This window comes from Poecilia reticulata, linkage group LG8 (genome assembly GCF_000633615.1).
Source record: "Poecilia reticulata strain Guanapo linkage group LG8, Guppy_female_1.0+MT, whole genome shotgun sequence".
NCBI lineage: Eukaryota > Metazoa > Chordata > Actinopteri > Cyprinodontiformes > Poeciliidae > Poecilia > Poecilia reticulata.
This window is the reverse complement of record NC_024338.1, coordinates 13,250,899-13,264,332: the sequence shown is the minus strand read 5'-3', so window position 1 is coordinate 13,264,332 and position 13,434 is coordinate 13,250,899. Positions and strand designations below refer to the sequence as shown.

Genomic DNA, 13,434 nt, shown 5'->3' with positions numbered 1-13,434 from the left:
CACACACACACACACACACACACACGCACACACACACACATACACACACACACACAGTAGTATGTCATATGCAACGTCTGACATAGATGTGATAAGAGACTTAGAAGGAGGGGGCAGGGTGGTTTCTGGTGGAACTGTGAGTGACATGGCAGCTCTGGGGTAATCCTGCTAATCCTCTGCCAGCTCAGGGGTGCAGAGGGACCGAAGGCCTTTGACCCTGCTCCAAAAGGAGGTGTTAACATAGATGCACCCGCCAAACATTTCTGGTGTCATCTGAAGGAAATTCAAAAAGAACATCTTCAACTTTACCGTAAACTGCATAGGTTGCACGTCCACAGCCTCTACGGGTAAATGATACACCCTTGTAGATACCTGGCAATCATCTGATAACGTTTGTTTTTGTTGAACTGCGTGTCCACATTTAGCAAAATTACGAGAGCATTCTCCGATAACGTCGCGCCCAGTTCCCTCTGACCCACTCAGTCAGTCATCGTACTGTGCTGTGTGACGTTACCAAACAGCTGATGCGTGGCACCTTTTTACTGTGTCACGTTGCTCACAGCAGGTATCAGATCATTAACTTCCAATTAACCTCAGGTCTTTGTGGAAACATAATCTAATTAGCAATAACCAGTGATAAGCATTGAGATAATATTCACTGTTGGAAGTGTTTCAAGTAGTCTATAATTTACTTGTTTACTACATATTTTTCATAAGTAACAACTGTATACAAGGTGAAAATTAACTTTAACTCTCTCCATGAAGAGATATAAATCCTGACATTTTATGATGGTTTAAAACTATTAGCTTTAAAGAATACTTTATCATCAATATTGTGCTATAAGCAATACTTTATACAAGGTACAAGGTACAATACTGTACCTTGTATACCCCATCTAACACTAAAAAGTTGAAGAGGATTTAGCAGAAGCAACAGTCTAACATATAACCTACCCTGTTTAAGTTTACAATTTCTATTTAAAAAGTGAAGAAGATAATAATAATAATAAATAGAAATCCTAATATTACTTAGATTAACTTTGTAATGCTGCATGCGTCGTGACATTGTATGTTGAAGTCCTGTACTCACTATTCAGCTGCTGCCAGTTGTCTTTGCATCAAGCAGATATAATTAGGCAAAGACAGAAAGGCAGAAGTAAAAATTAACATTCATCTTTCAAAAATAAAATAAGTTTTATCATTGAACCTTTTGCACACAAATTCGAACTCTAAAAGCTGAGTAAATTTATTTAGCATGATACGCTAGCATTATTATTATGGTATTATCATGGTGTCATTTTTTTATATTTGTATTAAAGTTTTTTTTAATTATTTAATTAATTACTTTAATTATAACATGAAAGTCACAGTTTAACAATTCACTGAAACAGATAACTGTTGGAAGGCAATGTTTTTCTAAGAATGAGTTTGAATTAATTGTTAAATCGCATGTCGGGGTGCTTTTACTTTGATAGGTCGCACAGGAAACGATTTCACGTCTCATTCTCTTACATTTGACGCAGCTGATAATTAGTGCCTCTCTGGTTGAGCGCTCATACGTTGAGAACAAGTGATGAGAGATAAACTCCTTTGCGCTCAGGGTGCCGCTCAACTGGTGATATCCTGAATGTTTGTTTTCGCATATTTAGAAGGGAAAAAAGTAAGAAAAAAACCCCGTGTATCTTCTCGGGGCAAGTTTAAAGAAAAAGGCGCATCTACCACACGTTTTCCCCCATTTTCCTTTCCATTTTGAGCATAAATTGTGATTTGGAAAAAATATCGCGCAGGATTTCAACCGCGTCAAAAGGAGTCGGGCTTGCGACATCAAGATGCCTTAAAGCTGGAGTTTAACTTTTCCACGGAGTTCCTATGGAATATAGCCCATTTTTACACAGCTTACATGTTGTGCCATCATCCCACGTGAGGAATAAACTATTTGTTTTCTGCATCATGTTGTCCCTCTGGGTCTACATGATATATTGCTGCGTTGGCTACTGCTCTACGGTCCCAAACCTGACGTACAGCTCGGCGAGGAGACACGAGAACGACGCTGCGACTGACAATCGAGACTCATCTCTGGGAGCGTCCAGGGACCTACTGAATAACGAGAATGAGTTGGACAGCAGGGGAGACGAGTGGGACGAAGTGAGAAGCGAGGCTAAGGCGGTGGACGATAGCGCCATGTCAGGTTTTCTTAATGAGACGGAGAGCAAAAAGTTGCCCCAAGCTATTATCATCGGGGTGAAGAAAGGAGGGACCCGCGCGCTGCTGGAGTTTCTGCGGCTGCATCCAGACATCAGGGCGGTGGGAGCAGAGCCGCACTTCTTCGACCGCAACTACGACAAGGGACTAGAGTGGTACAGGTACATATTAGTAGTCATTTTTATTATTAGCGTTAGACTTATTACGGCACTAGGTTTAAACAAAGTCCAGGCCCAAATTTTCAGTGACTGTATTGAACACCCGGGAAAGAGATGTTTGCTTGTAGAACATTATTCAAGAAGACAGAAGCAGAAGTGAAGAGAATTAGAATTAACAGGCCACAAAAGAAAGCGACGTGCAACCATCACGTGATCAGAAAGACAGGTTAATTAAACCAAGACGTAAATTAAACTGAAAAGACAATCTTCCAATTTCACGAATAAGCTCTAGAAAACAGGTGTTTTTTGGACTTCCATGTTTAGAGACAGTTGATTCCAGTGGTGAGGAACATAGAAATTAAAGTCTGTCTCTCCTCGCTTCTAGTTCTCTGTTATTCTGACTCAAACAGGGGAGTCAGTGCAGTGATTTAAGGACTAGTGTGAAATGCTACCTTGCATTGGTCAGGAACCTGACAGCTGCATTTTGGATGTCCTGCAGCTGCTTGCTTGAATACCAAGGTATTTGCATTTTCTCAAATCTTTAGGCTCTTTGAGTCTAATTTAAGACTTCTAACCATCCAGTTATGCAAGCAAAAAAAAAAAAAAGAAAAGAAAAGAAAAAATAGCTTCTGTTTTTCTACATTTAGGAAGGAACTCATCAAAAGCAAGAAGAAATTGACTTAGTGACTGTAATGGTCTGTGATCATGTGATGATATAGAAATATAAAGCTGAGTCATCAACATTCATATGGTAAAAAATGATGCAATACAAAATTTTAGTAACCTTAGTTTTAGATAGCGAATTAAAGTGGACCAATGGAGTCTTGAGGAATCCCACGTGTGGTATTTGTTCCGTCAGATTTATAATTACCAAATAACACAGTGGTAGGTTTCTTTTTTTCCCCCCTTTTCTCTTACCGTCCGTCTTGAATTTTAGCCTCTAACTCTCACTGAGAGAATAATCAGAGAAGTTGTACATGTCATTCTTGAGTGTATCTAATTCAAGAAGTCACAGGGTATTTCATGAAGCTTCAGTCATTTCTTTCGAACAACTTTCTGGAATCTGGAGTTGCTTGCATGTTCCGCACTGTGTAATGCAACATTTTTATTCCCTGTCATGGCAACGGGTGTCCTTGTGCTGCATTTCAGTGTGCAGACCCTTTGCTAGCTACAAAGAGCTCAGTGAAAATAATTATATTTTCTGAAAATTGTTGATGAAACATTTATACAAAACGTACCCAGAAATTGCCTGATCTCACACCAGAGCAGCCACATTGTTATTAAGAAATAATCAAAGACACAGTTGTCTCAGGTGACTGAGCCGAGGGATCAAAAGGCAGTGTCAAAGGATCTAGACACCGTTTCAAAGCTGGCTCCATGCAGCCACAATGGGGGAAGTGAAGCATTGTTCAAGGGACTTCGCGCTTAAGCTCCTTTAAGAATTTCCGGTTTTGGACATTTGCGGCGTGTGAAAAGTGACTCCTTTGCTTCACCTGTGCTGCTGGCTGGGCATCTAAAAGAGATTGGTAACATCCATAGTATAAACACCTATATTCTAACAGTTGTTTTCATATTCATGGCATTTCTAGCTAAATGACAAATTCAAACAGTTGTCACCGTTTTGGAATCAATGACTTTTAGCATCTACTTTTCATCTGGAAATAATAACTACAGCTACACTATTGTTGTCCGTCATACCACTCAAACAGCATGAAGTACTCGTAGATGCCAAATAGGACAAGCGATTTTAGATTTTTGTCTATGCTGCAAAGGATCCTCTTCCTCATCTGTTGTAGCTCTTATCGCCAGCAAGCTGGCTTAATAGAAAGGCAAATTTGGGGGTTTGGTCTGTCTTATTGTGTAGAGTTTTTTTTTTATTTCATAATGAAATTAACTTTATTTTTTAGGCTGTAGTTAATCTAAAACAACATTTAATGAAATCATGCTGTACTGACTAACAAACAATCACACGTTAAAGTTGTGGTATTTTTACATAAGGTTATGAAATCACTAAAATCATACCAACGCATTCTAAATGAAGTCCCCCTTTTCTCACAAATTAATGATCTAATAAGAACTATAGAAAAGACACCTTGCTGTCTTTAAGGTGGAGTCCCTCATCCTGAAGTCCTATGTCCCCTTTTATCAGTAATATGGGAACCCCACAAAGATGTCTAGTGATTTGTCCCCCGACGTGTTTCACTTTGTTGCCTCCCAGACTAATGATAAGGAATCTCTTGGGGAGAGGAGCTGTCTGTTGGGTGGGCTTGTCGGCTCCTACGGTGGGATTGAGTTGCGTCTGCTGTTGGCAGCCCTCTATGTCCATCCTCCTTGGAGAGCCCCAAACGGAGGATGGGCCCTCACACAGCAGGACGGCGTGCACATTCTAAAATGTTTTCACCCTTTGGAAGAAAAACAGAAGCAGATAGGTGATTGTGCACGCTTACTAACACAGGAGCGGAGGACTCAACTCCCAAAAGCCGTGGGAACGGCTCCCTCTGGCGCCCCCTCCTTTTCTCATCAATGGGATAACTTCCTCCTATGTATCTTTTTTTGGACAGATTAACTACTCATTTAGTGAACCAAGTCTTAGATCAGGCTCCTCTGGGCTTTATACAGTAGATGTGGCTTAATTGCTGTAATCATGTTTTTCCTCTCGAGACTCCAAAAAAAGAACAAAGAGAAGCTTTCTCGCAAATTCACTAAGGGTGTCAAAAGAAGATGGCCTAATCCTCCTCCAAGCCCCAGGGGAGCTTAGTGCAGGCCAGTGGCAGATAGAGGGCAGTAAATTTAAACAGAGCCTTTTCTTACTGCTGCGCTATGGTGCTCAAGGAAGAGGGGATGCTGGAGGACCCCTGAGGACTGCATTAACCCTGACAATAAAGGAGCAGACAATTAGTGTGAAACATGTTTTCTCTGCCTTCACTTTGTATGCAAATGTGTTCAGAAGGGTGAAAGTGTCCTTTGACGAAGCCCAGTAGGAGTTCATCAGAAAGAAGCAGTCATTGGAACTTGCCCCTCCGAAAAAGAAAAAAAAAAAATTTCAAAAGCCTTTTAAGTCTCAAAGTTGACTTTCAGAAAACAGTGTTTGAAGAGCTGGACTTCCCCAAAGCAGGTTAGTTGTAGTCCAGGAGGATTTTTATTTATTTTTGCTTACTTGACCATTTTAGCTGAAAGGACTAAGATGAACTGTTTCAAAGTAATGCATCAGCATCACACTGACATGAAAAGAATGGGGAACAGCATGATAATGAGATGTTTTAAAGTAGGAATTCAGACAATCGGGTTTCAGATCCACTAGTTTTTACTGTACAAACAAATTTTAGATGTATTTTAGGAGCATTCTTTAAATGTGTGATCTACGTCATCAGTAGAGATGCAGCAGTTAGATGTTACTCATTGAAACTGTCAGGTTTTCCCTTGATTGACTAAAATAAATATTTTTCCCCTATTCACGAAATGCATAGCAACTAAAAACAAAATCATTCAGAAAAAAAATTATCTTTTTCGTCTGATAATCCTCATAAGGACGGAAATTGGTTAAAAGCAGACCTTTAAGAAAACAGGAAATCTGTAAGAGCCTTATTGGTGCGTCTTCGATTGTCATTTCTGCTAAAGTAACACTTCTCCCTCTGATTTCAAAGACTTTAGTGGAAATGTGTGGCTTCAACCCCTTTGGGCTCTGTCTTGAAGCAATTTGTCAAACTGCTGCACTTATTGCTGCACTCTGGGAAAAAGAAAACTGAAACAAAGCAAGCTTTCTCCATTATGTCCAGTTGAGTTCTTCACTTCTCCATGTCAGGCCTTTGTGGAGTCTTCAGAGAAAATGGGTCTCTAGTTTCTGTCTGTCTCCCTCGCTGCACAGAAAGTCGGAGCATCTTGAGAAAGCGGCAGCTCGCTTAAGCCATCCCTGTTGTGCTTGTTTGAAGCCTTGCTTTGCCCTGAGCTGATCCTTTCACAGACCTGTACGTATCCTTGGGGAATTACTTAATGGTTCCAAACCACTCCGTAAGTCGAAAATGCACATGCAAAAACTGCAATTCGTCTCTGTAACAGTTCCAACAGGATACATTTTGGAAAAACTATGACGTACAATACAGATCTTAAAATTTTAGCTGAAGGTTTTTTTGTTCTCGTCTTTCAGTCAATCGTAATGCATTTTCAGACTCCTGCAGAGCCAAGCAGCGCTATCTGAAATGATTCAATGTGATACTTCAAGCAGCATTTTAGTGCTTTTGTGTTTTCAGTCATTGCAAGCTCAGTAACAAAGACTTGCAGACTGTTGTTTTTCTCAACAATACGTCAGCTTGACATTTTTGCCAGACCAGAAGAAATGTGTAGTCCAGTGGTGGTTTTTGATATGGATTTAGGACAGTTGCCTTCTGCATCAGAAAAAAGGCCACACAAGCACTAGACAAAAAAAAAAAAAAACATCTACATGTAGTATATATTTTTGTGGATATATGAAAGAAATGTTTTGTGAAAGTCTGTGTGCATAAAATAATTTACTCACTGATAGTCAACAGTCAATCAGTCAGTCAGTTATACATATGCACACAGATGTATAATTGGTAATTATTTCACAGTGATTTTTATGGCTGGATTCCTTACTCCTACTTACTGCAACATTTACTTTAAATTTATTTCATTAATTGTAGGCTTTAGAAAATAGAGGCTACATAATGAACCATTTGTGATAAATTCTATTTTTTTTTATAAAATAGCAATATTTGATAAAAGATCAAAGTCTTTTTTTAATTCATATATAATTGATGGTGGAATCAGTAAATAGACGTATATTCTGCAATACAGCAATTTCTTCGTTATCTTGGGTCTCAATATTAATATTCACATCAAGAAAGAAATGCTTCATATTTCAAGATTTTTGTGTTTATTGTTATGTCTTCTAACTGGCCATAGAAAACAAGCACATTCTTCATTGGAACGAGAAAATACAAAACGCAAATTTAGAGATGTGGCACTTTGAATTTAAGCCATTAAACTCAGCACAGTCATTACATTTCAGTGAGAATGTGACTTCATATAATCCACTTCAAAAGTAGTGCATTAACATGCCACATTCCTCAGTCTGAATGCTGCACAATTGACCTAAAGGCAGAAATAAAGTAAAAGCAGGATGGGAAAACGTTCTAGGCTTCTCTTTATACTCTACCTCTGTACCAAGTTAGCAGAGGTGGAGGTGTTGGTTTACATTACAAAACGTGCGTTAGTTTTGCACACATTTGAAGCTTTACGCTTTATGATGACTTAACATGTAATTGTCTCAATTTTCTTTGAGAATAACAACAACAACAACAACAACATTTAAAAGTAAATAAGTTCCAGGATTCTAATTTGTTTTTCCAGGATGACCTATGTGCTTGTTGTTCTCCTTCTTGTGCTTTTTATGTCTTTGTTTCCATGTGGCCTTTAGCGACTGACAGCAATAGCAGAGGCTGGGGAAAAAAACCAAAAAAAACCTTCTCTATCTTTGCTGTTCTGGAACACTTCAATGCCAGTAAGAAGGTCATTTCAGTAAGGTGTGATGAAGATGCCTTTCAGTACCTGATAAGACTGGCTGCAGTGTCCAGAGGATGGTACTCCTCAAGACGTAATCCCTTTCTGTCTGAGCATTTTCTCACAGTAAAATAGTATGATTATTCCAAGTGGCTGCATACCACCACTTCTCATCTTGCCTTTGAGAAGAGAGATGATTCCAACAGTAGCCTGATCCTTCACAGAGCAGCAGGGTAGGATAAGAACGTGCAATAGCAGGAGGCAATAGGGGAGCGTTTTATGGTGTGGCCCTTTGTCTCTAAAAAGATGTAACGCAGATGTCAATTAGAGTAAGTTCAGATGAATCCAGCACAAAAAGGAGAACGCTGCTAGTTTTGATCTTATTTCAGTTTTGATCCTATTCAGGTAATTAGTGCTTCATTGAGCTGACAAAAGCATAAAGCTGCATGCACTGACGTCGTAAATTCCTACCTTTGAACCTGCTTCCTGATAAACGCGAATGTAAACAACACTCGTTTTATCTCTCCAGCAGCTTTTTATAAATGAACACACCTGAATGTCTGGGAGCCAAAATAAAGACAACACACTACACTTGAGGGTTATGTCTAAAGGAAGGAAGGAAAAAGTAAAGGCATTGTCTGGGATGACAGCTCAGCTTCAGTGTTAGTGGGAAACCTGTTTCTAAAAATCTTTTCTTTACTCATGCTGTTTCTCATTTCTCTCCTGTTTTTGTCAGTCCTTTTGTCTACCTTTTCCAAGAGCCCTCACTACCCTCCTGTTGCCTTCATCTTAATTTGCAACAAGTCTAGAAGAATTTTCATTGGTAGAAAACATCCAAAGCTTACAGTAATTCCTCTTCCCCTGTCTTGAAAGTGCAAAAAATGGGGTGGATTTATTTGGGAAAGCTGATTTATTTTTTTGTATAATGATCAACTCTTGTCCGTTTTCTACATTGCCAATCTCAAAACATCGTTATCCCAGCTTGCCCAGTCAGAGATGTTGCCGTGTTTTGCAGCAAAATTAGTACTGCTTGTACTTTTCACACGCTTTGTTCGTGCCATTGACTGTAAGGTTTTAGCGTCCCGTTGGCTTCAGAAAAGGCCTGTAGCGACATGTGTTTCCAAGAGAGGCAGCAGATAATTGCAGATGGTTCTGATAGAGTTGTGTGTGTCACTTGTACCTGTTACGTTGATTAGGCTTGTGGTTTTCAACACAAGCAGTGGTTACCAAGGCTGCGCAGCAGGGAACATTGCTAGCTATTGTCTGCATATAATGGAAATCTGTCCACACACAATTTCAGCCTTATGTACAGCATCAGAATGAAATGCCTGACCATATTTATGAAGTAATTGGTGAAGCTTTTAGTCCAAGGAACACTGTGCCATCTGTTCAGCATCGTGTTGGTAGTCTCATGCTCCATTACTACAAGACATTGATCCAAATCACACATGAAAACAGTTTTGTAACAGTTTAAAGTGGACTAACATACTTAACCATGCTTGATGACAAAAAGCATATTGTTTCTTCTGAACCTACTTATGGACATGCAGAAGGTGTGTGTATGCATTTGAGCCACAGCCTGTATATGTAACTTTGACTTTGTGCACAAAAGAGAAAATTCACAATGAATATAAAATTGCACACTCAAAATTTGAGTTAAAATAATTGAAATTGATTAATTGTTTACTAAACAAACTCTCAAAATAAGACAGTTTTAAAGCATCTTTAAAACGTTTTGGTTGATATGTCATTCATGACGGCACGTCCACATCATCACAAAATCACTTCTCACCATGCTATGTCAGTTTTAATGCTTGCATTCAACTTATAATGAAAGTTTATATTCTCTCAAGTTTACCATGTGCATATGAAGCAATGGGTGGATTTCATGTCATCATCTCTTTGAGTTTAGGGGGAAATAATAAAAAATGCAATACCAAGATAATCAATCAGTTTTTCTCTCTTACCCACAAAATCACATAGACGGTTTTCTGTCTTTTTCCTCCACATACACATAAATTGTTTAGATAAAAGCTGCTGCGGTTGGTTTGGAGAGGAGTTTTGCAACTCAGGGCGTGCATACCAACAGATGTTTGGAAATTATGGTAATCAAGTTAATGACATGGCTCCTCAGTTTTCCTGTCGCTTGATTTAGATCAAGCACCAACAATCACAATCTTGGAATACTGGTAAGCACTGTAATATATGAGAATTTATATTTTTTGCCTGCTGTGAAGCCTATATGAGATATGTTGGGAGCCAATACTTGTGAACTCAAAACATTCCATTAAATATTCTGCACACAGCATTTAGCATAAGACATCCATCAAATCAGCGTGAGCCACCATTCTCTAATGAAGGCCTGCGGGAAGTAAGTTTTGTGGTTGGGGGAATGAAAAAGCTAAATGATCATCTCTTATCATTTCAGCACAATGCACCTGTACCTGTAGCGTGTTTTATTCTTTGTACAACCTGTGCAGCTAATTTCTTTCTGCTTGCCCTTGTGAATTACTCACAAACCATTGACTCTCATCATAGTGGCCACCCATTCTTCTCTCTTTCTCTCTAGAGACCAACCAGCCACCCAGTTTGCCAGGAAGGCAGTCCAACAGTCTTTAATACTCTTCCTTGTGAGATTTAGTTCTAATCCCCTTTGGGTCACTTTAGCCATTATCCAGTCAGGGCTGCAGTTAACAGGCTTTAGCTATGACTAACATGAGCTGTCTTTGAGCATAGATTAAGCAGTTTTAGGTATAGACTCAATTATTTTCTGCATTCTCTTCAAAGGAAGGCAAAAGTTTATCATTAGAGACGTACAAATCATGCTGCTTCTTCTTAGTTGGGCTAATATTAGTTTTAATAAATGTAGGGAGTCTTTCATAGTCAACTTTTAAGACAGAATTTAGCTCTTAAGATAGAATAAATAAAAAGAGATAAGTGGAGGTCGAACTCATCTTCAACTTCAAATTGTGTTTGTAGGGAATCACTTATGACTGACAGGACTTCTTCTCTTCTTGGCACTTTCTGTCTCTTTATGTACATTCAAAGACTCGGTTAATGCAGCTAATGACGTCAGCAATTGTCATCTTGATGATGATTGACTTGATGATGATAGCTCCGGTATGGCAGCATTTTTAAAGCCTGACAAAGCGACTGTGTCAATGCTAATCTCGTCTTCCTCTAGTTTTGTACTGTGTTTGAATTAGTTGACGGTGTTGAGGAAGACCCACGTAGTGCTTTGTTGAAAGGAATAGGTCTTTGACATTCTTTGTTTCATTTTTCAGGGAACTGATGCCCAAGTCGTCAGAGGACCAGTTGACCATGGAGAAGACCCCCAGCTACTTTGTTACAAGGGAAGTCCCGTCTCGGATCTACTCCATGTCTAAAGACACCAAACTGATCGTTGTTGTACGAAATCCTGTCACCCGAGCCATTTCGGACTACACCCAAACTCGCTCCAAAAAGCCGGACATCCCCTCCTTTGAGACCCTCACTTTTAAGAACATATCAGCAGGTCTGATTGACACCACATGGAGCGCTGTTCAGATCGGCATGTATGCCAGACACCTTGAACGATGGCTCCAATTCTTCCCCATGGAGCAGCTGCTGTTTGTAAGTGGAGAGCGTCTCATTACCGACCCTGCGGGTGAGATGGCTCGTGTTCAGGACTTCCTTGGACTTCGGAGGGTGGTCACGGAGAAGTATTTCCACTTTAACCCAACAAAAGGATTCCCTTGCCTTAAAAGACCGGAGGTGAATGCCAAGCCACACTGCCTGGGAAAAACCAAAGGCAGGACCCATCCGAATATTGACCCGCAGGTTGTGCGGACTTTAAGGGATTTCTATAAACCGTTCAATAGGAAGTTTTACAAGATGACCGGTCACGACTTTGGTTGGGATTAAGCAAGATATGGCAGACTAATGCTGGTTCTTTGTCTGTGTTTTTTTTTAATAATCATTCAGGACATATTGTGATACAGTGTATGTACAGTATTTAGTTGTGTGTAAAAAGTTCAGAAGTCTATTTTATAATAATTTATTGTTAAGATATTAAGTCACAGAGCTGCCTGATCAGGTTATTCGTGTTTTCAAGTCCCATGAGGTGTTTTTATTTATTTATTTTTTCCCAGAAGCACAGGTATTTTAAGGTATTTTTAACCTAAAAGTCTTTTGCCTTTTGTTTCACCCTAATCAGGTTAGGATTCAGCTCCCCAATAAACTGGTAATATACCCTTAACATTAGCCTGACCCTCAGAGGACTGTGCACCCACTTAGGTGGGTCGATTTAGACCTCAGCTGATTCTGTCAACTCGCCAGGTGGATCAATACAGTAATAGGTCCTCATCACGTCAATTAGGCCTGAGTGATGGCATTACCTTGATCTTGAGTGTGTCAATATAACATGTCTATCAGTAGCACAATGCTTTTGGTTGAGCCGTAAGCCAAAGTCAAGTTGATATAAAATTATGTGACAGCAGTTTTTTTTTTTTTATTTATTATTTTTATTATATTTATCCAAAAGGGAGTCCAGGCACAACACCAAGGGGGATATTATTATCAGTTTTTCATGAAATTGCTCCTCAGTTTTCATAATGCCTAAACACAAGATTATTTTATGAGAAAAGCCATACCGCTCAGTTACATGTATTGATCCGTACTGAAACTGCCGGGATTGATTGCTCTGTGCAGCTTTTTTTTACTGCAGTGTGTTAATTATGCACTGTTCCCATAAAAAAACAACAACAAAAAAAACACAAAACGAGCATCTCTTTCTCAACCTTCGGTGACACCTGACAGGATTTAATATATGCCCTGCTACTTCTGAGGTTTTTCTGTTAACTTTGGTTTTATGGCTGAGTTTTATTCAGCCTCAGTTGACATGCCTTTGCGAGCTTTTTTTGGCATCAGCCAGTATTCACGATTCACGATCTGCAGCCATGTGGGAAAGGTACTATTTTTGCTGTATGAACTGATTTGCAACACAAACACTGAAATCAAATGGTTTCAAATGAGATCTTGATGCAAATCTGCAGTCATGTGGGTTTTATGAAGTAGAAAATAAATCTGTTTTTCCAGCATACTTTGTCATGTTTTTATGTGTGATGTTGTTTCAAAACGGGGCCTTTGTTAAATTTGCTGTGTTGCTAATGGGCTATCCTCTTAATACCTGTTTACATTGCTGGACCCCTGCAGGGAAAAGCAGACTGCTGTGTCTAATTTACCATCTTGCACATTATTTTGCTAATTAGCAAAGGGTTTTTAACTACTTTTTAGCTGTTTCAGCCTCCCACTGCTGCCACTGAAAGGATGTTGTTGCCATGACCCCAGCAAACAATAAAAGTGTCAGGTTTCCCATCTGGAGAGCAAGGAGATATCACAAAACACTTTATGCCTCTTGATGACACTTAACTTTGCACAATAACATTGTGTTAGCCATGTCCTTTAACACTAATGACCTCTAAGGAGCTGCTGACAAACATAGTATTTGCTTTGATCTCACAAATATTTTTTCTTGTAATGTACTCCAACATTTTTCATGGAGTCTTGTGTTTTCTGA

At 39.3% G+C, this 13,434-nt stretch overlaps 1 protein-coding gene across 1 annotated transcript; it reads left to right on the top strand.

Moving 5' to 3' along the window:
- Positions 1-1,553: 1,553 nt before the first annotated feature.
- hs3st3b1a (heparan sulfate (glucosamine) 3-O-sulfotransferase 3B1a) lies at positions 1,554-12,957 on the top strand. Its single transcript, XM_008416141.2, has 2 exons — positions 1,554-2,363; positions 11,162-12,957. Exons 1-2 carry the CDS (start codon positions 1,870-1,872, stop codon positions 11,778-11,780), a joined length of 1,113 nt encoding a protein of 370 aa, XP_008414363.1. The 5' UTR covers positions 1,554-1,869; the 3' UTR covers positions 11,781-12,957.
- The last annotated feature ends 477 nt before the right edge of the window (positions 12,958-13,434 follow it).